A 21,258-nucleotide genomic window follows, 5' to 3' on the forward strand; every position below is an offset into this window, starting at 1 on the left:
TGGAGGGAGGCGCTCCAGCTCTTACAGCTCGCTGGGCAAGGATGCAGGACTGCAGATGGCCCTGTGTGTGTGTTTTGTGTGTGTGTGTGTGTGTGTGTGTGTGTGTGTGTGTGTGTGTGTGTGTGTGTGTGTGTGTGTGTGTGGATGGCCATGTACTAGACCTTTCCTTTCCTTATGTGTACGTGAGCAGACAAAGACCCATACTCTCAGCATCCCTGTGCTATTGTTGCCATGGTTACACTGATTCTTGATTCCTGCTCATGTTGTCTCCTCTTTCTGTAAAATCCCTCAACATCATTCACATTAACCACTTTGCGGAGGTGTGACCTACATCAGACACTTCGGGAAAACACACGCAGTGCACACACACACACACACACACACACACACACACACACACACACACACACACACACAGTCTGGAAACGATACAGCCACAGATGGATGTAAAAGAACCTCAAGCAGGGCTGCAGACAGGCTTTAGAAGCACTGATATCCTAAGTCACATATCCTTCAATCCCAAAAGTCGGACATTTTAAAGCATCAAAGCAGATTTAAGAGTAAAGGCTAGATATATCAATGGACTTCCATGAAGTGTGCAGAAGAAACTAAATCACACAAGCTCCAGTCAGTCAGCCGGATGAAACACCTGAACTAAAGAAAAAGAGCTAGAACGATACAATTCCCAAACCTTTACAGCAACAATGACATTGCATACTAATAATATTTCTATACAAATCTTAATTCTTAAATTCTATTCATTATCCATAACTGCAGATCTATAGCCAATAAATACACTTAGGTAGGGAACAATGAGTTATCTTCAGCCACATTCACTTTGGAGTAGACAGGTACTGTCAAATGGCTTTAATTAACCAGTGCATATCTCATAGAACCACAGCCACCCGCCCCACAAAAAAAAAACAAGAAAAAAAAGGGACAGCTTCGACAAACACAGGGTCTGCTTCAGGGTGTTACTAAAAAAAGAGTTCCAAACCACTTGAGCAGCAATGCACTGCATTCTTACAGTATTTTGGGAAATTCTTAATAATTTGAATATAGATTAAAAAACATTGAAATAACATTTTTAATTAATTCTACAATTCTACAATTCTACAATTCACTTAGCAGACGCTTTTATCCAAAGCGACGTACATCAGAGAGTAAGTACAACACAAGCAAGGATCTAGAAAAAAGGGAACAATGTCAGCAAGAGCAAACGATCAGCTTTGAGTCCGATTGGACACAGGTGCTGACAAGCATTGCACAGAGGCAAAGCACAACATTGACGGCAGTTCTTGAGAGCTCTAATCAGTATAGAAACCATCTTATAAGTCATCGTTATCAAACAAAAACCATCGTCATTACCATCATCATCATCATCAATAATATCGAGACCATCATCATTAAGTTAGTAGGTATTCATGAAAGAGCTAAACACAGATCAATGACCAACAAATAAGCCTACACATATACTAGCGGGCCATTTCTGGACTTTCTACAAAAAAAAACCCTGATTACAACATTTACTACAAAAAACCATAAGCTGTGAACCCCCATAATATAAAAATAGGAGCCTGTTGTTGAACACTGCAGATATCCAGTATGTGTGTTGCAGTGGCATTGATCGCTGCAGATGTGATAAATAATATGAGAGTGCGTTGAATACTTAATCAGGCTTTGTCTCTGATGCCCGTTGTTGTGCATGGAATGTGTGTCCTCTGCACACTGAGTGTATGACACACCATTCAGCACCTCATCAATACCTCACTGGATTAACAGTTTAATCGATACTACGGTAACCAACACACACTACGCCATGTGTGTGTATGTGGTGTGTGAATGTTCATGTTCATGTGTTACTTACCACTACAGAGGAGTTTCTGCGGGAGCCGATGGGAGTCGTAGGAAGGGAGTTGAGAGTGGGACTGGTGTTGAACTCTTCAGAACTGAGGTTGTCTGAGCCGTCACTCAAACCGCTGCTGATGGAACTGCTCTCGTCCCAACTATAAGGAAGCAACGACAAAGAGGACATGTAAGATTGTATTCAAAAAGGAGAGGAGTGGTTCACAATCAGGGGGTCCATGTACTCCAGAGGATACTGCACATCTGCTTTAAACAGCGTATATTAAACGCTGTGACATAGCTGAACTAATCTGAATCTGGTACTTTCTCGAGAATGATTTTCAAGATATATCTCCATACATTGAGTTTGATGTAATCATCACAATCAACAGTATATGAAAATGAGTTATCAAATAAGAAGAGAAGTCTAAAACAGTAGCAAATAGTACTGGATGATTAAAATAAAGACATGGCAAAAAGTGAACTTGACAAACCAACTCTACTCTAACGAATCAAATGTATGAAAATAAATACTGTAGCAAGATGCACAAGATACTGACTAAGGGGTACTTGGGATCATGGAATGGGATTTGGGGTTTTCTTTCCTGTATCATTGGAGTCATTTCATCAGCCTTACAGCAGCTTATCCATTAAATGCAAGACAGTCAGTGTACAGCAGCAAAGATGTAAGATACAAACATGAAGAGGCACATTCTAGTGCTGTGCTTGGGTTCAGGTGTTGTTTTTTTTTTTTTTACTAGATTTTTGCCTTCTAGCGGTTACGTATCGTCCTAACAGGTGATCCAGACTTTAAGCATCAATCAAACAACCACCTGTCAGAAAGGCTCTTTGATAATGACATTAAACCCGTCCAACACTGAGGGACAAACAACTATCACATACCACCACATGCTCTCAAATCCAAGAATATCTGACCAAAACAATCTGTGACAGTTAGCTTGATATAGCTCTGATGTCTGATACTGAATTAACTATTTAAGCCCCGCACTCTCAGTTACACCAGCGCCTGGTTTACTCGCCTCGATGTCTACCAGTTTTTCTTTTGATTAAATATTCATTGACCTCAATTAAAGCTGTCCGCGCTCTGTATCTAACTTTCTCACTCCATGAGCTGCAAACTCTTGGCAAACGGAAATCTGGAGCGCACTTGACAATATCTCAACCCACACGGACAAAAATAGCTCTAAAGAACATATATACTGTTGCAATCGCCCACCAGTGCCTGCAGGAGTTCGGTCTGTGCCAGGACTATGAAGTCTGTTCGCTTGGCACACACATCAGCTTAAATGATTTTCCTTCTTTACAAAAGCAATAGTTCTGAAAGTTTTGATAGAAACAGGTTGGGGGTGTATTCACATGGGTCCCCTTTCTTTATCCATACCAATTACGTGAATACACTTGACCCTCTTGGCAAAGTTTGTGCAAGAGATCTTTGATGTGCCATGCATTCGTGGAACTATTTCAGGAAATAATGCACCCACTTTCCCTCAACCCCTCTTGACTAGTATTGACACTGTCTTTAATTTTGTCTTATCTGACGGGTAGAAACTCGAGTATACTGTTGTGATCGGTAGGAGGGCCTTTTTCTTTTTGACAGTTACTACTACCGTTAAAAACCTGTTTGACATTTACAGTACAGAACACGAACCTTGAACCTCTTCCTGTGCTGTCAAAACTCAACTTTAAAAATCTGCTCTTTTGAATCTCTTCTTTCAAACAATATTTTATCAGGGAGCTTTCCCTGAGATCACTTCACTTTATTGAATGTCCTGTTCTCCTGTGTTGCATCTTTAAACATTTTCTTTCCAGATTGCAGTTTAGATTTCTTCTCAGACAAATCAGTGAAGATTGATGTTTGATGGTAAAGAATATGGAATAATGTCTCTACAATGACTTGTAGTCATCAGGGAGGGGGCGGGTGGTGTAAATCTGTGAGTATGTTGATGTATATCCACATGTGTCTGTATACATTAAGTAGACCATGTTCAGGAAGTTTGGGGGTTGGGGGTTTCTACTATTAGGGTCAATAGGTCATCCCGATATCCTACTGTACTGGATAACAGGTCAAGGGGGCGGGGCTTGTCTAATGAGGTCGTGTATACTGTGTCAGAGGGGAGGATTGAAGGAGAGACAGCGGTGTGGCTCTTCCGGATGGGTGCCTGTGTGGGTCACACAGCACCCTGGGGGACTTGGCGGCAGGGATCAGGGAGAGAGGGGTTGAAGGGAAAGCCCTCCCTGTCTAGCCTGTGGATATACAGACACAAAAAAAGAGCAGAGGAGATTTTACGTCTGAAGTGGCTGTCATGCTGCCTTGTCTGTATGCCAGAGCAGGATTAGGGGCAAATTGAAGATTGAGGCAGACACATCTAGAGAGCAGGCTAACACTTTCTGTCACCATAACACAAAATAATATAATATATAAAATATAAATAATATAATAATATTTGCATAAATATCTATTTAACAGGATCTTCCACTAGATTAAAATAAAACATGTGTGATCCATTTTGAAGCTTCTTATATTTTCATTTAGAATTAATATTTTCAAGTTTCAGGACATAAACCCGACATCTTTAACTTGTTCTTTTTTTTTAAACAATCTTTGTATTAAAAAACAAGTGGAAGTCTTTTATGAATTGGCGGATTAGTTCTTCGTTGTAAACCTGAAAGATTTAACAGCTGTCTGTTGAAAACTGCAAAGATGAGAACAAAGGAGACCTAGAAAGTAGTTGTGATGTAAAGACAATGTGCGCCAAGAGGAACATAAGATATCATGATTGAGTGTTAAAGTTCAGATGTTTAAGTTTTGGAATGTCTGGGCAAAAAGTTAGGCTGCCTTTAGCTTTGATCTGCAGTAATTATGTTAAATCACACTTCAATGACCCTCGCTCTGCCTTTTTATTTTTAGAGTAGAAAAGCTTTACCAAAGCTCCACAAGATCTTAGAATTTATCTGCCTTGGATTTTAAGCTTCTTGGTAGTTTTTTTTTTGTGAAACATTTAGATCCCAAGTGAGTTCAAAGGATTTTGAGTTGAAAAAAATGACTTTTTTATTTCCAAAACCTGAACTCCTCAATTGGTGTGAAAATACGGCTACACCAAATCCACTGTCATGTCATCCGGCTATAGTCCTCCATCAAGCCCTCTGGGTAAGATATAAAATGAAGTCAGAGCTTTAAAAAAAAAAAAAAAAAAAAGGGGGGCGATGAAACATGAGGATACTCAAGAGGAGAGGGTGAAGTGGCGCGTGGGAGAGAAGAAAGAGGTGCGAGGAAAAGTGTGAAAAAGAGAGCTCAAGTGCGAGGAGACGTGTTCCTGATAACACAGAAAACCTCCTCAACTTCTCACGACACGATGCGCTCTCTCAATAGGGCATCACATCCCAACTCTCCCTCAAAATCTTCCACCAACTCACCCCCTCTACCTCACTCTGCTCCATCCCTACTTTCCTTGACAGCAGCTTCTTAAATCTCCTGTAATAATCTCTCCTCGCCCCGCCTCGTCTTCTTCACTCTTAAGCAGCAGCTGCAGAGACTGAGGGATAATATTAGATCTCCATTCATCTTTATCACACCGTTCACACATGAGCCAGGGCACTTTTTCACTAAAGCCTCTTCCCTGCTACATTCAAACCTGCACTATATCTTCCTTTAAAAAGGACAATAGCCATATTACTGCTGTGTGTGGTGAATTGTATTGACCTATTGTGACTTTCTATTTGATCTGAAGCTCGAGAACACAGCTGGAAGGAAAGGATGATGACATTGAGAAATGGTACACTTTGACTGTAATTTCATAAGCAAAACGAATATCAATGTTGATTCAATTCAGAGCGCAATAAATGTCAATTCAATTGCGATGCCCTTGATTAAACTCGTTCTTCACCTCCATCTGAGCAAGAATTGTTTATTCTGCAACCCATGAGCAAAAAGCTGCATCCCACTGAGCAGAGAAGGCCAAACAGACTCGCTGTAATCTGTCATTGAAAGTCAGACGCCTGTCAGTGGTTTTCTCCTCTGTCGTCACTTGTAAAATTAAAAACTGCTGCACTGACTCGAGAGCATTCTGAGCTTGAGTCTCCTCGCAAAGAATTAGAATCCATTGCGCATTTTGCTGAATATTTCAACGAGTTTGAATATTTTATCTTCTTTTTTCAGACTGATCAAGGTCAAAGTGGTCAATATAAACAGACGCAGAGACATGATTTCTTTGTGATTCATAGTCTGCAGAGAGGACCAGCACACCCACACATGCTCTGAGCCTCAAATACTAACAAGAGAGCGCTTCAAGAGCTGCTACTGAGCTAAGTAGTCAACTTTTACAGACTGGCTTCTGTGCTTCTCTGCCATTCAGACTATGGAGCTAATTGCTCTGATCCCAACATGAATGGTCTTTTTCTTGCTACTCATTAAGAGAGCGCTGCACCCTGTCACCTCCTCGCCTCCTCGCCTCCATTCCTCTCCTCGCTCCGACCTGTCTGATGTTGAGAAATAGGATGGAGAAAGTGAGAGAAAAACAGTAGATCGATGAGAGAAAATGCCACTGCAGAGACAAAGCAGCTTTGCTTGTGGTTTGTGGGTGCAGTGCTTGCTGGGAGTTGGAGTCTTGCCAGTGTCTGGGAGCAAACTTAACAGTATTGGTTGATAAGCGATTCCAACTACATACACATTTGTTGTAATTACATGTAAGACATTTTGAAGAATGCGATGCTGAAGCTTTTCTGTGTTTGGGTGAATATAATTCAACATCAACTAAGCCATTTTTGACTTTGCTAGAAGACAGATAGTGGCTGTAGAAGGAAGACACGCAGTCTTCCACAGAGATTTACAGGAACTAATGATCTGATCACTTGTCAATACACATTACAGAGGCTGTAAGTGCACCTTTGCAAAGCCTGCCACTACTGATCGATATTCAAGGAGGGGTAAGATATCTTTATAAATCAAATTATCTGAACAAAACAAGAAATGTAGACCGGAACCAGCTGAGTGAAAAGATGATTTATGTTTGTTTCTTGAGCAATTTTTAGTGTTTCAGGCCTTCAGAGCTTTTTATTCTGTGAGTGCATCTCTGAGGATGCTGGTGATAGAGTCCCACCATACCACTGATCAACAGGTGTAGTTAAGGGCTAAGACATGTGGCAACACACCTGCAGGGAGAAAGGAAGCTGCAAGCTGGCAAACATGGAGAAAACCACAGCTGGATTTTAAAGAAATGTTCTCTGAGGACCAAAATACACCTGATGTTTGTTAAACTTCGAGGATACCAACATTACATTTTGGTAAGGAACTATGACTGCAAACAAAACTCTGACTCCCTCTAAAGAAATATCAACTGGACAAACAAACAACAGTGCTAGATTCTATCCTGCCATTGAGCAGTGAAACTGGCGCTTGTGGACTGCATTACAGCAGATTAGATAAAAAATAACAAGTCCAGTTTGAGGATGTTATAGTCAGTAAGTATAGAAAAGATGAACTGGTACAGTTAAAACCACTAAAGTTTTTTTAAGTGCAGTAAAAATGCCACGTTGATATGAGAGGGATTCTCTTATATGTATCCTCAAGGGGTTAAAGACGATTTATCTAGGCTGATATTTGCACACATTTTGTCCCACGTGTGTAAAAGCATGGAAAGTGTTTCTGCAGTCTTTCATTGGACAGGAACTTTCCATTCCTATTAAAATCCACAGTGTCACATGGCAGAGCCCAAAATGGCTAAATCAGAAGGGCTCCTGGTTGTACTGATGCCTTTTCAGGCGAATGGAAAGTAGGGCAGGGCCAAACTGGCACTGGGCAGCCGACACAGACACCGGAGGGGGCAAGCATGAAAGAGCTGCTGAAGTCATTAGATGCACTAAAAAGACTAAATAAATGAGACTGTGACGGGTGCTGAACAAAACGCTAAAACTCATTGTCTATGCTAGTCTGTCTGTCTGTATACTTAATGTAGGAACGGAAAGATATCAGATCAGCTTGAGGAGGAAGACAGCAGTCGGTGACTTGACCTCTGAGGCATGGCTGAGAGGACACATCTGCCATTACACAGAATAAAAACCCCACTGCTTTTGAATCATCGACCGTCCCACCATATATATGCCACAGACCATCTGACAGCAGGTGTATAGATGCGTCAAAAAATGTTGCTTATGTTGTTCAGAAGCTTTTACGGACACTAAAAGGAGAACTATAAAAAGAAAATGATGAATCCAAAAAGCAGCATTATGACTCGCTGTCTGTTTCCACATCCTCTTCAGGTTTCAGTCTGGACAGATAAAACAGGATATAAACCAAATAGAGATGACTGTTTTCTCACAAATAAATAAGCATGATGGCTTTTATATAAACACACGTACACACACACACACACACACACACCCTTGCCTTGAAAGGAAAAAAGAGCAACACATTTGCAAGGGCCAGCACTGTGACCGGTCATAACCATTGCCAGGGTTTTTTTTTTTTCTCTCCAGCACAGTCTGGACTACACTGACCACATTGTAGAGGGTTTTTTTTTTTTTTTTTTTTTTTAAATGCTCTTAAGTTGATTTAAGCCTCAGAAATTTTTGTGATACAAATCACACTGACCCCGTGCACAAGCTGGCATGAAATATGTGCGGCAGGACATTTACCTGCTATGACCAAAAGAGAGGGTCGAGTGTGGCTTCTGTGCCCAGATGGCGAACAATATGGGTCCCTGGACCACTTCAGCAGCTTATCACCAGGAAACAAACACACACAGTGACACACACACACACGCAAATCTGTGAAACACCTTGTTGGCTTATTAGCATGTAACAGATTGCACACAAAAAAAATGAGGAGAGGCTGAAGTGATATCTAATACTCTTTGTTGCTGTATGAGCATTTGAAACATTTTAAGGAGGGACCCTTCTACATTACGGCAGCACCATATAGGACCATGAAAAAAATCCCTCTGCAGACCATACATGTACTATATCTTGAAAGCTTCAAACTCTGACACACAGAGTACATGTAGACATAACATTGCGTGCACATCCAGCCCCTGCAGACTGTCATAGTGTGGCTAAAAAAATCACAGTATATGTTAACCTCTCCATGACTTTACTTATTGTGCAGGCAGATTGATTTTAAATGTCATCATTTCAGCTATTTTTGCTATAATAATCAACCATCTGCTAATCTGGACACAAGTAATGTTCCTCTCAGTGAAACACTGCTGTACATGCCTGGCTGCTGTACTCTCACTGATACACGACTTATTCCACCACTTTTTAATGACGCCATGTTGTTGTATGGCCACTTGGGGCACTTCTGGCATAATTAACAAGAAATCTGTGATTAAAAATGGCATTTAATTAGCTACCCAATACAGGTCCTCTGCTGAGTTGTTTTGTTAAGCACTTACAGTAAATCATTGACAATACTCAATTAAAAACAAGATTGTGCATGCAGCATTTCCGCCTCTGGGTGCGCTCTAAACAGTGAAATTAATTTCCTATTTAGCGTTATTTATTGTTTCCTCTCAGTGCTATTTCCACGATGTAGAGCGAAACAATGAGTCGTAGCTGCTCGGACAGTCTTTTGCGTTTAATACAGCGCGCGCACGCGCGCGCGCACGCACACACACACACACACACACACACACACACACACACACACACACACACACACACACACACACACACACACACACACACACACACACACACACACACACACACACACACACACACAGCAGTATTTGGGCATTACAGGGGATTACAGAAGAGGCTGGAGTTAATGAGCTCGTAATTACTGCTAATTCCATCTGCCACCAGGATCAGAGCAGGCCAGGGATGTCAGCTGGAGGTACGGTGTGTATGTTTGTGAGTCCATGGAGGTCACACTCATAAATGGCCATCGCGGAGGAGAAACCCTGTTGTGCCTTTGACGGGCATTCCCCTGACAGTAATGGCCTCGGGGTTTGGGACACAGTCGCACACACACACACATACGCAGTCACTAACACATCAAATGCACTTAATTGCCATTGTCCCCTGGAGTGAAGCTTGAATTGGCCGTCCGAAGTGTGTGATGTTAGTAGCTGGTCCAAACGGCAGCTTTGCTCAAGCCACAGCTCCTCTGAGGGTTAGTTTGAAGCCAACAGAGCTATGTATTACCGTCTCTGAGATGAGTGTGCGTGTGTAGAAAAATATTTTTCTTCCATGTTTTCCTCTTGGGGGGGGGGGGAGGGAAAGGGACAAATTCTAGAAATGTTTTGGGGCTTTCTGGATGGAAAGTTAGAGCAGTAAAAAGGCACTACCACGCATCAGGAATCCTGGTCAGTTAAATGTTTTGGTTTTTTTCCTGAGCATGGGGGAGGTGGAACTGGATAGACAGGAAGAAAACCGCTGAGCTTAAGATGAGGAGAAAGCGCTTCAGCTGAATTCTCCCCAGACAGCAAATTAATCTCCGAATATCTTCTCTCCTCCTGACCTCCCCGGGGTGGACAGATGAGGGTTTGCTCAGAGTTCAACACATTGCAGCTGAGAGTCGACTTGGCTTTGAAATACTTCATCCCCGTGAAATTAAACAGGACGGTCTACACGGCTGAAGGCTCCAAGCTTCAAATGAGGAACTTTGAGTGGTGAAAAACTCCTGGAACCAAAAAAAAAGTGTGGAACTGTTGAACATACTGACGCCAACTGGGGTATAGTGTTGATCTTTTCATACTCTAAGCCCCAAAAAGGAACACAGGGAGAGGTGTGCACATGGAATCTTGGGAAGCTCAGGACACATACTCTTTTTTTCATCCTTGTGTTTGTCCTTTTCTTCTTACTCAGTTTCAATGGGGTTAAAGATCACTAACCCCCAGTCTATACAATGCTGAGGAATGGCTTAGAATGCAGTCACAATACAAACAATGCATTTTGAACTCATTTCTAGCTTTACAATAATGGTAGAAATGTGTTTTCTACCATTTCTCTACAAAGTGATTTTTGCTCTTTATCTAAAGATCATGACAAAGTAGGTCAAAGAGTGTTACATATCTGAAGATATTAAAATTTCTCAGTGTTTGAAGTTGTGACACAGTAACCCTTGACCCTAAAAAGAACCTTAAGTTCCTCCCAAAGTCTGTTTTTTTCTTCACAAGAGAGCAGGAAGCAGAAGAGGGACAGCACTCCTGGGACGAGGTGGAACAGCCTTTTAAATCACCTCCATAAGTAGTTCAGTCTGGGATGCAGTGCGAGGAGCTTCCCAGCCCCAAATCAAGAGCTGAGAACTGGGGAGGAGCTCACAGGGGGAACCCCGGCACGCGGAGGCCCAGGACAGGGGCTGGATCCTGGGGTAGAATTACCCCTGGCCTCCATTCGCACATGTCAATGACAACAAAATTGTGCAAAATATGAACCTGTTGGGAGTTTTGGCGATGGAAAATGTTGCTCAGAACCGAGATTAATGAATGATATTTTTTTCAGAAATCTAATACTGGTTACGTGGCTTATGTCAGTAATGAGGATGCTGTCAAATTTAGCACAAAAGGGAACTGTCTCCTTCCAACATACCATTTATGCACATAGAGCAAAGTAAGGAACTTTGATGGCAGCTTGATGTTCGATGGAGAAGCTGCAGTGGCCAAACATTGACTGATATATTCACAACAACTGGAACAGAACCGTGTACACAATTTCAGAGGGCATTCTCTCCTTGCATAAAGTAACTGTCGTGTTTTTAAAAACTGAAGTCTTGTTTTTTGTTCTATATTTTCTGATAACAACATTAATCAGCTAACCCAGCTACATTATTAAATGTCCAACATTATGAGCATTCGATGTTAATTGACCTGCTGACTGGAGTAGAGTGAAGCCCATGGTACTCTCAAAGCCAAGCAGCATCTCTTAAGTTAGGTTAAGGTTAAGGTTAAAAAAAATAAAGATTGGATATATTTTGAAAGGGAGAAAGACACGATCTGAACACCTGATCAAAAAGAATGAAAACCCCATTGACTGAAGCATGGATACTTTTTCATATTTTCAGGCTGAGATAAAGTAGACAGTTATGAACTCCAACTCCAAGCACACAGACACACACATTACTTCCATGCTGAGGAGGGGACATACCGTATTACTCCAGCGTGTATTCCCATACATGAACACATGTAGCGACCGACAGGCCTTGGGGGCACACCCTGCATGAGCACGCGCCCATCACCTGCTGTCACTCATAACAAACCCACTTTGGTCATGCCACTCAAGAGTTATTACAGTGATTTTGGGAGACATTCTTCCGCCTGCTGAAAACACACACTTGACATTCCAGCGAGTGTATTCTGAGGTCCCACTCCTTAATCCTTCAACATATGCGGACGCATATATGCATACCATCGCACAAGTGTACAGGCACTCACAAAAATAAAACAACTCATCCAGACAACAACACTGAAAATTACACAGCCTCGAGTTCATGGCCCCAACAAAAACTCGAGAACTCAACTCAATTTCCATTGAGATAAAAGAAAGCTCGGAAAGTTTCCGTCCTACTCTACATTTCCAAGAAAGTAGGTTCAAGAAGACTTCGCTATCAGGTGAAAATGACATCCGGAGTTTATTATTCTCCCTGGCAGTCAACATTAGGCTTAAAGCTTTCCCCGTCGTCCATGTCGAGGCTGTTAAGGTGCACTGCTGTTTGGCTGTAGGTCCTCCTCAGGCTTTGATGTAACAGACAAACTCACTAAACCACGGGGAGCACCACCTCATGAAAATATGAGCTGTTTGTGAACACAGGCTCCTGTGTGTACAATAAAGAAAGCACATGGTTCTTTACAAGCACAGGTTACAGGCATCTGTTGTTTCGCTCTCTGGTCTCCCTAATGACCTTGTAAGGACGACATGTACACGGGATCTATTAATTGCAAAAAACATCAAGTGTCTGCATGAAATGACTCTAAATTAGGCAGTGTGGACGCAGAAAGTAAACCTTACAGGAAAGACTGAGGGACGTAAACTACCATGTTGTATGGTCGGTTAGATTCTGGGTTATGCAGCCTGCATGTACAGTAGAAGAGTTTAAACTGTTTTGAATATTTTTTTGTTTCTATGTGAACAGGCATCTTTACAAAGACGTCCTAAAACATGCCTGACAGAAAGCTTTCAGCACCTGATTTGTTTTTTTCTGCATTTTTATCCGCACTTGTGTGGACATGTTTGTGTGCCGCAGATTGAAAAGTCTGTCTCACCTTTCTTCATTCTCGAAGGTGTGATAGCATCAGACGGCCCGTTGACCCTACAAACTCATCCAGGGTCTGAGTCAGCAAACTGTGTTTCCTAAACACGTTAATCTATCTTTGACCCTGAGGGTTTAAACGCTAGAAAAATGGACTAAATTTGTTTAAAAACAGTATTTTTTTATAGGCCCAAATAACGACTTTCTATTTCTTCAAAATGTACAGCAAAGCTGGCAGAACATCCAGGTGTTGCATTTGTGAAAGTGTTTCCATTTGGTATTCTGGGGTGAAATATAAATGTCTCAAATTGACCAGGTGACGTACTAACAAACACCTTATCTACTAAAAGATCAGAGTTAGAGGGCAATGGCCACCATCAGTGCACTAGTACCTACTGCATCCTATTGACTGACTGTAATTACTTTGCAGGGGCATAAATGAAGAAGCTTTTTAGTCAGTCAACCAATGAGAGGTGCTCGTTCACCACTGACCGGCACTCTGCGTGCACAGCTTAAAGATATGGCTTTCTTTAATTAAAAAAGACAGGAGATATATTTGGGTGTAACTTAAATGAGTGATATCACTATCGTTCACTGGATGAAGTTATGTTGTTACTCAGGGAGGGCTCAAGATATAAGGGTAGGCCATGAGTGGGCTGTTTGTTTAAACGACAACACACACACACACACACACACACACACACACACACAGACACACACAGACAGACACAGACACAGACACACACACACACACACACACACACACACACACACACACACACACACACACACACACACACACACAGGCCCCAGGTTGATGTTGGATTGTTTTCAATGACTAATAGACTCGATCAGATCTTTGTGTTGGCAGGAGCTGGTAAGCTCATGATGCATGTTTAAAGTTTCATTACGTGCACACTCAATCTGACCATTCTGACACACCCACACAAAGGCTTACATGCCGAGGCACACCAACTCTTACAATGTCTGGATTAGATCCATTCATTTATCAGTCCTTTGACAGCCAGTCTGTTTGAGCATACATGTCCAAAACAAACATGCATATGAAAACATGCAGTTCTTTTGATAATGCGTGTGTGTGTGTCAGTTGGTTATGGCACAAGTGATGTGTCTATTGCATGTGTGTATGTGTGTCTAATGCCCAGATATCAGGACTTTTTGCTCTGTCGGGTTTACATAAAGGGTTAATGTATCATATAGAGGTCAGGGGATCAAAAAAAAAGAGCAACGCTGACCACCAACCCATCCCCAGCCCTCATAAATGCTCCCATACACTCAAATCTTAGGCAATATGAGCAACTCTCCCTCCTTATATATGAAACTTTCCTTATTATTATTATTATTATTATTATAATAAAATAAACCTAACTCCATATAGGCTTAATTATCTATGTCCCTTTTGTATTGAGCCCCCATGCATCTACAGCCTACACATATTAACTGGCCTACATTAGCCCACACATTAAGACACACAATTAGATAATTCTCACTTTGCTGTGTGGGTATAAAGATGATATGGAGGAGGCATGTAGCTCTTTATCCAATCACAGCACATATACCGCGAGAAGGCGTCTTTCAAAATGTAGGTCAGCCGTTCAGTAGAATGCGGTCCGGTCCTGCAGCGGATCAATGCGAACACACCCACCCACCCACACACACACACACACACACACACACACACACACACACACACACACACACACACACCTGCCTCTGCTGACCACTAGCATACCCAGTTGTCACCGCATCAGCTTTAAAACAATGGGCATGTCAGCCAACCATAGAATTCAGAAACACTTCACGCGCGCGTGCATACACAAGTAGCATTTACATCCATTAACGCTCTATTGTCATCTGATGATTAGCATTGTTTCTTTGATATGGATTCCTTTCAAGCATCGCTCTGCCTTTCCGAGGTTGCTACTTATAGTCTATGCAGTAACCGGCAATAAAAGATAATGCTGATTCAACACACGGCTTTCCGCATTGAGGTCTGTGCTTATAGTGCAGACTATAGGCTACGCTTTTCACCCGGTGTCTAGACTATGACGAATCTTCCAACAACAGTCTAATCTAACCATCCGCCAGTCACAATAATGAAACGTGCCACCATCTCTTGCAGCTGTTGGGAGTTTTTTTTTTTATCAATGAGACACGCTGCTGCTTTTTACGCACAGACCACAGCGGGGCCCATTCACTGTTAACCGATAGCTCGCAATTTGCATTGTGTATTAACCCAATTCAAAGTAATGTCACCAGTGTGTCAATTAGCTCTTCTTCCGGTATTCTCAGTGATTCTCAGTAACATGATGCAGGAACCTTCTCTCATCCGTTACCTTGACAGAAAGTGCATTGTCCTCCCCGCGCGCTGCGGAGCCGGGAGATGCAGCATTTTCCCGTTGAGCACGCGACCGCTCATTCTTCAAAACGTCCAGCTCTTCACACCGCTTTGTTCCCGTTTGGCATATCCAGGCACTAGAGCAAGTTAGAAAGTCCAGCCGGTGCTGATATCAAGAGAAGCCGTGTGAAAGAGTCAGCAGCGTAAACTGACTGATCCACTCCCGCAGTGCCTCCACTCTGACACACTCGCACACACACACACACTCTCTCTCTCTCTCTCCCTCTCTCACACACACCCACGGAGGGAGGGAGGGAGGGAGGCGATGAGCAAGAGAGGGAGGAATGGATAGAAAGGCAACACCCCGAATTCCTCCTACTCCTCCTCTGGCCCCCGTTTTCCTGATCGCGACCAGCTGTGCCTTTTCCAAAAGCGTAAAGGGTTCTTTTTACGCGCATTCAGCCGCAAGATAAAAACGCAGTCATCACATTCTCTAAAGCGACATGTCAAAAGACATTTTCACACGTTTTCGTCTCCTATCAACTCACAAGACAGCCCGCTGAATCCACTCACTCAGCCCTCTCAAAGTCAGGACTATAGCTGGCATTCGTTGGAATTGTGTGTGTTTTAAAGTTCTTGAAAAAATGGGAAATACATTATTCCTCTAGTTATAAATAGTATCAATGGAGTCAATGGCATGATGCAAAAATGATCCTCCAAAAATAAAATAATTCATTTGCAAATGTGTTCACTGGTACATTTATGTCTAAGCTGGATTCACTTTCAGATCAGAGTCTATGAGAGGTACTATTGGCTTTACAAACTGTTCAAATGTTTTTGTGCTTAATATCAGAAATAAGCCATCTGTCAGAACACATTTTGGGCTGCCAGATTGTGAGAAATGTTTTGGCTGTGATCCATCCTCCTACACCATCTTGCTTCATCACTTTGAGTCTTTGATCAATTGGCAACACAACCTGTTGATGTGTCGAGCTTTAAGAAAGGGCTGCAGTGTATCTCGACACATTTACAGTTATTTAAACTGCAACAATGGTTTACGGCCTTGAGTTAATCATTGACGATAGGTTATTGCTTTTCATTTGAACACTGAGGCTTGCCAAAATCTAACATGGTTTATCAGTAACGCTGCATTACATTGTGGAGTCCAGGCATACATTTATGTAAAATATTAATCTGCAATGTAATCATATGTCAACCACAAATGATAAAGAGTTTTCTGTTTTAGGGTGATAAGGAACAGTCTGACACTCGACTGTGCCTTCCTGTTTTTAAATACTATGATGGTTTCACACCTGCCCTATGGTTTAACTGTCTGGTCTCTAATGAAATCTGTAGAGAGCCTTTACAATCGGGCCTTGAAAATTCTGAACAAAAAACCCAATAAGACACCATCACTGTCGCATTTTAAGGTTTTAAGTTTAGTGTTTAGTGTAAGTGTTTAAATGTTTAAACGGACTTGCTCCTCAGCCTTTCTGCAATCACATACAGAGACTGCAGGGCTGCAGCAGAGCAGCTTCAAGTGGCAACTTTAAAGTTTCATTTTGCAAAACATCTTTTGCTCAAACAGCTTTTTCTGTGAAAGGAGTAAAATCCTGGAACTCACTACCTGATCACTTGAAGTTTACTGCGGACTTCACCAATTTTAAGAGAGCCGCCAAGTCCTGGTTAGTTCAGCAACAGACTTGTACTCATGTGTAGATGTTTCTACAAAGGCTACATTTGTATCTTATCTGTAGTACCCAGTTTACTCTTTCTCTCTCCGTTTTAACTGTTTTTATTTGTATCTACACAAAAGCCCTTCTAGGGACAAGTGTTGCAAATTAGCGCCCGCTATAAACACTATGATATTTGCATTGGATTGCTGTTCTCAGTTTGTCTATGTATATTGTATCTGTCTTCATCAAATAAACCATAAATAAATCAAATAAAAGTAGGTGAGTCAAAGTTTATTTCTCTGTGAAATATAACAAGCAGAAGTACAAAGGTGCATGTAAATTATATATGTAAGTAAAGGTGTTTTAGTTGCATATGCTTACGTCTACATTTACAGATATGTATGTAATGTGTGTATGTATTGAAGTTTAAGCAACTTTTGCACACTGGGTATTTATTATAAATATTCCATTTCTTATATGGTGTCATTTGTACATTTTGGTAACTTTTAGAAACATGTTTTAGCATATTTGAGTCTTGTTTTATATATGGATACATTGTTTTGTGTACAATATTAGATGTGGTGTTTTTCCTTAAAGGATTGATAAAGTGTCTAATCGAAAATTGCAAAGCAGTTTTTGAGTTGGTTATTTTAAATACCAGACCTCCCGGGGATACAAATATCACACTGAGACTGAAATGAAATGTGTTCTATTAAGGGGCAGAACACAGCAACACATATATATCATGCTGAAATAAAAAAAAAACTGCAGCTTTGAATTATAACACATAAAAATGTCTCAACAGTTGCCCTCTGTCCTGAAGAAATGCTGGCTGGTAGCCAAACCAGTGGTGTTATAAATAAGCCTCAATGAGGATGTAATGAAGCAGGGAGGGTAAATGACTCCAGTGTTTCTATTGTATCAGAGTGTGTATTGGCTATTGGAGACTTGCAGAGGAATAGAGTGGATATCATGTATCCCCACCCTCCACCCCCCCCACCCTAGCTCCGCTCCACCTTACAACAACCAGTGGTGTTTAAACACTTTAAGCACTAAGTGCACCCCAGTGAATAGATCTGTGTGTCTGCTGACTGAGTCTGTTCAATAAATGAATGGAGGGTGAGAAAGGGGGAGACAGACGGAGGGAGGGATGAAGATAATTAACAGTGTCTTTTTCTTCAAGACATGAGAAAAGAACGTGTGAGTGGTAGAGACAGAAAGAAAAGAGACAGAGAGATTGGAAAACACATCAACACACAGAGAGAGAAAGAGATCATTAACACACTCTTTTTAAGTCCAGAGGGAACAAAGGCAGGATTCTCCAGGCTACTGCTCAACCGTACCATGCAGGGCGAGGTGGGCAACACTATGCATACGAGTGTGTGTGTGTGTGTGTGTGTGTTTTGAACTGTGATTGGCACATTGGCGAGCATAACTGCAGGTGTGTGTGGCCCCAACTGCCATTGTTGCCTAGCATTATTAATAAAGAGAAAGCAGTTTCTAAGTGAACACACAGGTTTAAGAGAAACACTCCCATATTCAAACACACACAATTCACCTTCAGTCAGGCTTGTCTTTGCTTTCATTACTCTCATCCAAGTTTCTGGAAAGGCTACTTGGACAGAGCCCTGCGTCTGTCTGGCCAGCTTTTACTTTGACCGCTGACTCATGTCCAGACATGCCCTCTGTCTGCCTCACTATTATCAGCTTTTCTTCATCAAAGTGTCTCTTTTTTTTTTTTTTTTTTTTTACTTGGACCATCGTTTTCTCTTATTATCCAGACCCCAGTGCAAGTTTTCACTGTCCATGTTTGTTTGTTTGTTTGTTTGTTGGTGCAGTATAATGCCAGTGTAATTATTAGGTAGTGATGAAACTGTGTAATGACAGTCTACAGGCAGGGTCGTCCGTATGACCCTGGGAACCTGTCACTCCCCTGCTGATGAAAGAGACAAAGCGCCCTGGGAAAGCTCATCCCCCTTATCAGACCAGGAACACACACATGCACTTGCAACACATGCAGAGATACAGACTTGTTATAAACAAACACAAAACGCCCCACTTTTATTCAGACGTTTCTGTAAATTAAAGTACATTAAGTATATTTTTTTTTTCATTTTATATTTTGTGTTTCATCTTAAACAATGTAAAGTTTTAAAACTTACAAAAAATGATTCAATTGAAATTAAGGATATGAGTCTAAAGAATATAGCTCGTACTGTAATTAACATTACCCATATATAAAACAAATAGATTGTAAACACAAGTTAAGTAAACTATAAGATTATGAATACAAGTTAGTTTTACATTTTGAAATCAAACTCAGTCTTTTAAATTTTTGACGCAACCTGGACACTAACTAAGTTCATACATCAATTTATTTTAAGAGTACAAAACTTTTTTATAAGCTTTTCTAACCCACTCCCTGTCCTTACACACATGCACACACAGATTTGAACTGACTTATGACTGCTAAACAATACAAATCTTGTATGATGAGTTAGGAACCTGTATCTTAATCTCAACGTGTCATCTCAGATATGTGACTTTTGCCAAAAGAATCTCTCTAAAGTAACACACAAACATGCTTTTGTCAGACTTCTGGCAAACAGCCTCCACCGCCTGACTCAAACCATAGCCTCTATACCAGTCTGCGTGCTTGGTCTAGTGGCTCAATGCTGAAAAAAACATGACCTCACAGTGAAAAACTCAGGGTTGAACATCAAAGTGTAGGCCCCACACTGAAAAGGTGCTCTTGAGGCTAATTAAGGGACTATCCAAGTCTGGACCACCAAAACGATCTAATTAGACTGTAGCTTTAAGGGGACTCTATTCTTGGGGACTTATCTGCTGGGGACAATATTAAGAACAACTGCTCAGAAACTTGAGTAGAACAAGAGGAACTACAAAAATAAAATCAGCTAACAGCCAAGAGAGTTCAAAAGTATCACAACAGGTTTCTTCAGCCAGTTGAGCTTTCATCTGCAGGGAAAATAATGAGGATATATTCACCGTTGGGGGCTCTGGTGCACAAAGGAAAGAATGAGATTAGGAGATGGTGCAATGTAGAAAGCAGGAAGGTAGAACGATGGCGGGGGGGGGGGGGGGGGGCACAAAGAAATGTGTGTGACTAATGTTGAAACAGCTTCAGAGAATAACACGGTGGGAGTCAATGGGAGGGAAGGAAGGTTAATTCTTATGCGCATTACTAACCCCCGTCACACCCCACTGTTAACCCATCCATGGCCCGGCTCTAGAGTGTATCTTGTATGTGTGTTTGAGGGTGGGTGTAGCTTAGATTTGAGTTAGCTTCAAATCCAAGCTCCCCCAAAGCTCGTCCTTAACCATGCAGTTTCATTTACCCCCTATAGAGGAGCTAAGCATGTACTCTAAAGGCTGTATAGATGTGTGTGTGTGTAAAGGTGGTGGTGGTGGTGGTGGGGAAGTTTGGGTGGGGGTTGTCTTTTACCGTGGGAACCAGCAATCAGGAGTATACCTGATACTTTTAACCAACTCCTTTCTATATTACAAGAAAAGTGCTCTTAAAGTGCAACAATGTTTTACTTGAAAAAATTATGGAGAAAAGAATTTCACAATAAACGGCTTGTTCACCCTCTTTTAAAAAGAACAAAAACAACAGTGGGATTCATCCTCTGGGAACTATGAGGGTAAGTGGTACATTTTTTTACTAGAACATCCAGGAGATGTTGAAAAATGTCACTATAGTTTGTAAAACATATTGACCTGCCATTGCTGTATCTAGTAATAGTCTGGTTTTTCCTTAGAGCTCCCCCCCCCTTCTTGAACAAAAGAAAGAAGAAAGCCCCCCCCCCCACACTAAAAAGGGATACATTGCTGTCAAAAAGGTACATGCATTTCCCTACCTGAAGTGTGGCTGACTATGTAGCTCATTTTTACAGTCTATGATGTAGCCTTATAATTTTAAGTGAGGGAACATGTAATTTATGACTAAGTCTTATCAAAACATCCTTAAATAAAACATCCAAAATAAATGATCCAGTGTTATCATTATATTAGTTAACATGCACAAATCTTATTTTGACATCCTAAAATCAAGTCCCATAGGGGGGCCTGGATCCCAGTTTGGGAACCAATATATAAGTTGATGAGATGCAGTAATAGAAGCCAACAATCCATCAAACTGTTAACTTTGT

General features: G+C 41.4%; 1 protein-coding gene across 5 annotated transcripts in view; it reads right to left on the reverse strand.

Annotated features, from left to right (window-relative positions):
• The window catches only part of LOC132989190 (neuron navigator 1-like), an 85,276-nt gene that overhangs the window by 22,065 nt on the left and 41,953 nt on the right, over positions 1–21,258 (reverse strand). For all 5 annotated transcript variants that reach the window (XM_061056627.1, XM_061056626.1, XM_061056625.1 and 2 more), the window contains one exon: positions 1,868–2,006. In XM_061056627.1, the coding sequence (XP_060912610.1) occupies positions 1,868–2,006 (139 nt within the window). The remainder of the gene's footprint in view (positions 1–1,867; positions 2,007–21,258) is intronic.

This window comes from Labrus mixtus, chromosome 15 (assembly GCF_963584025.1).
Source record: "Labrus mixtus chromosome 15, fLabMix1.1, whole genome shotgun sequence".
NCBI lineage: Eukaryota > Metazoa > Chordata > Actinopteri > Labriformes > Labridae > Labrus > Labrus mixtus.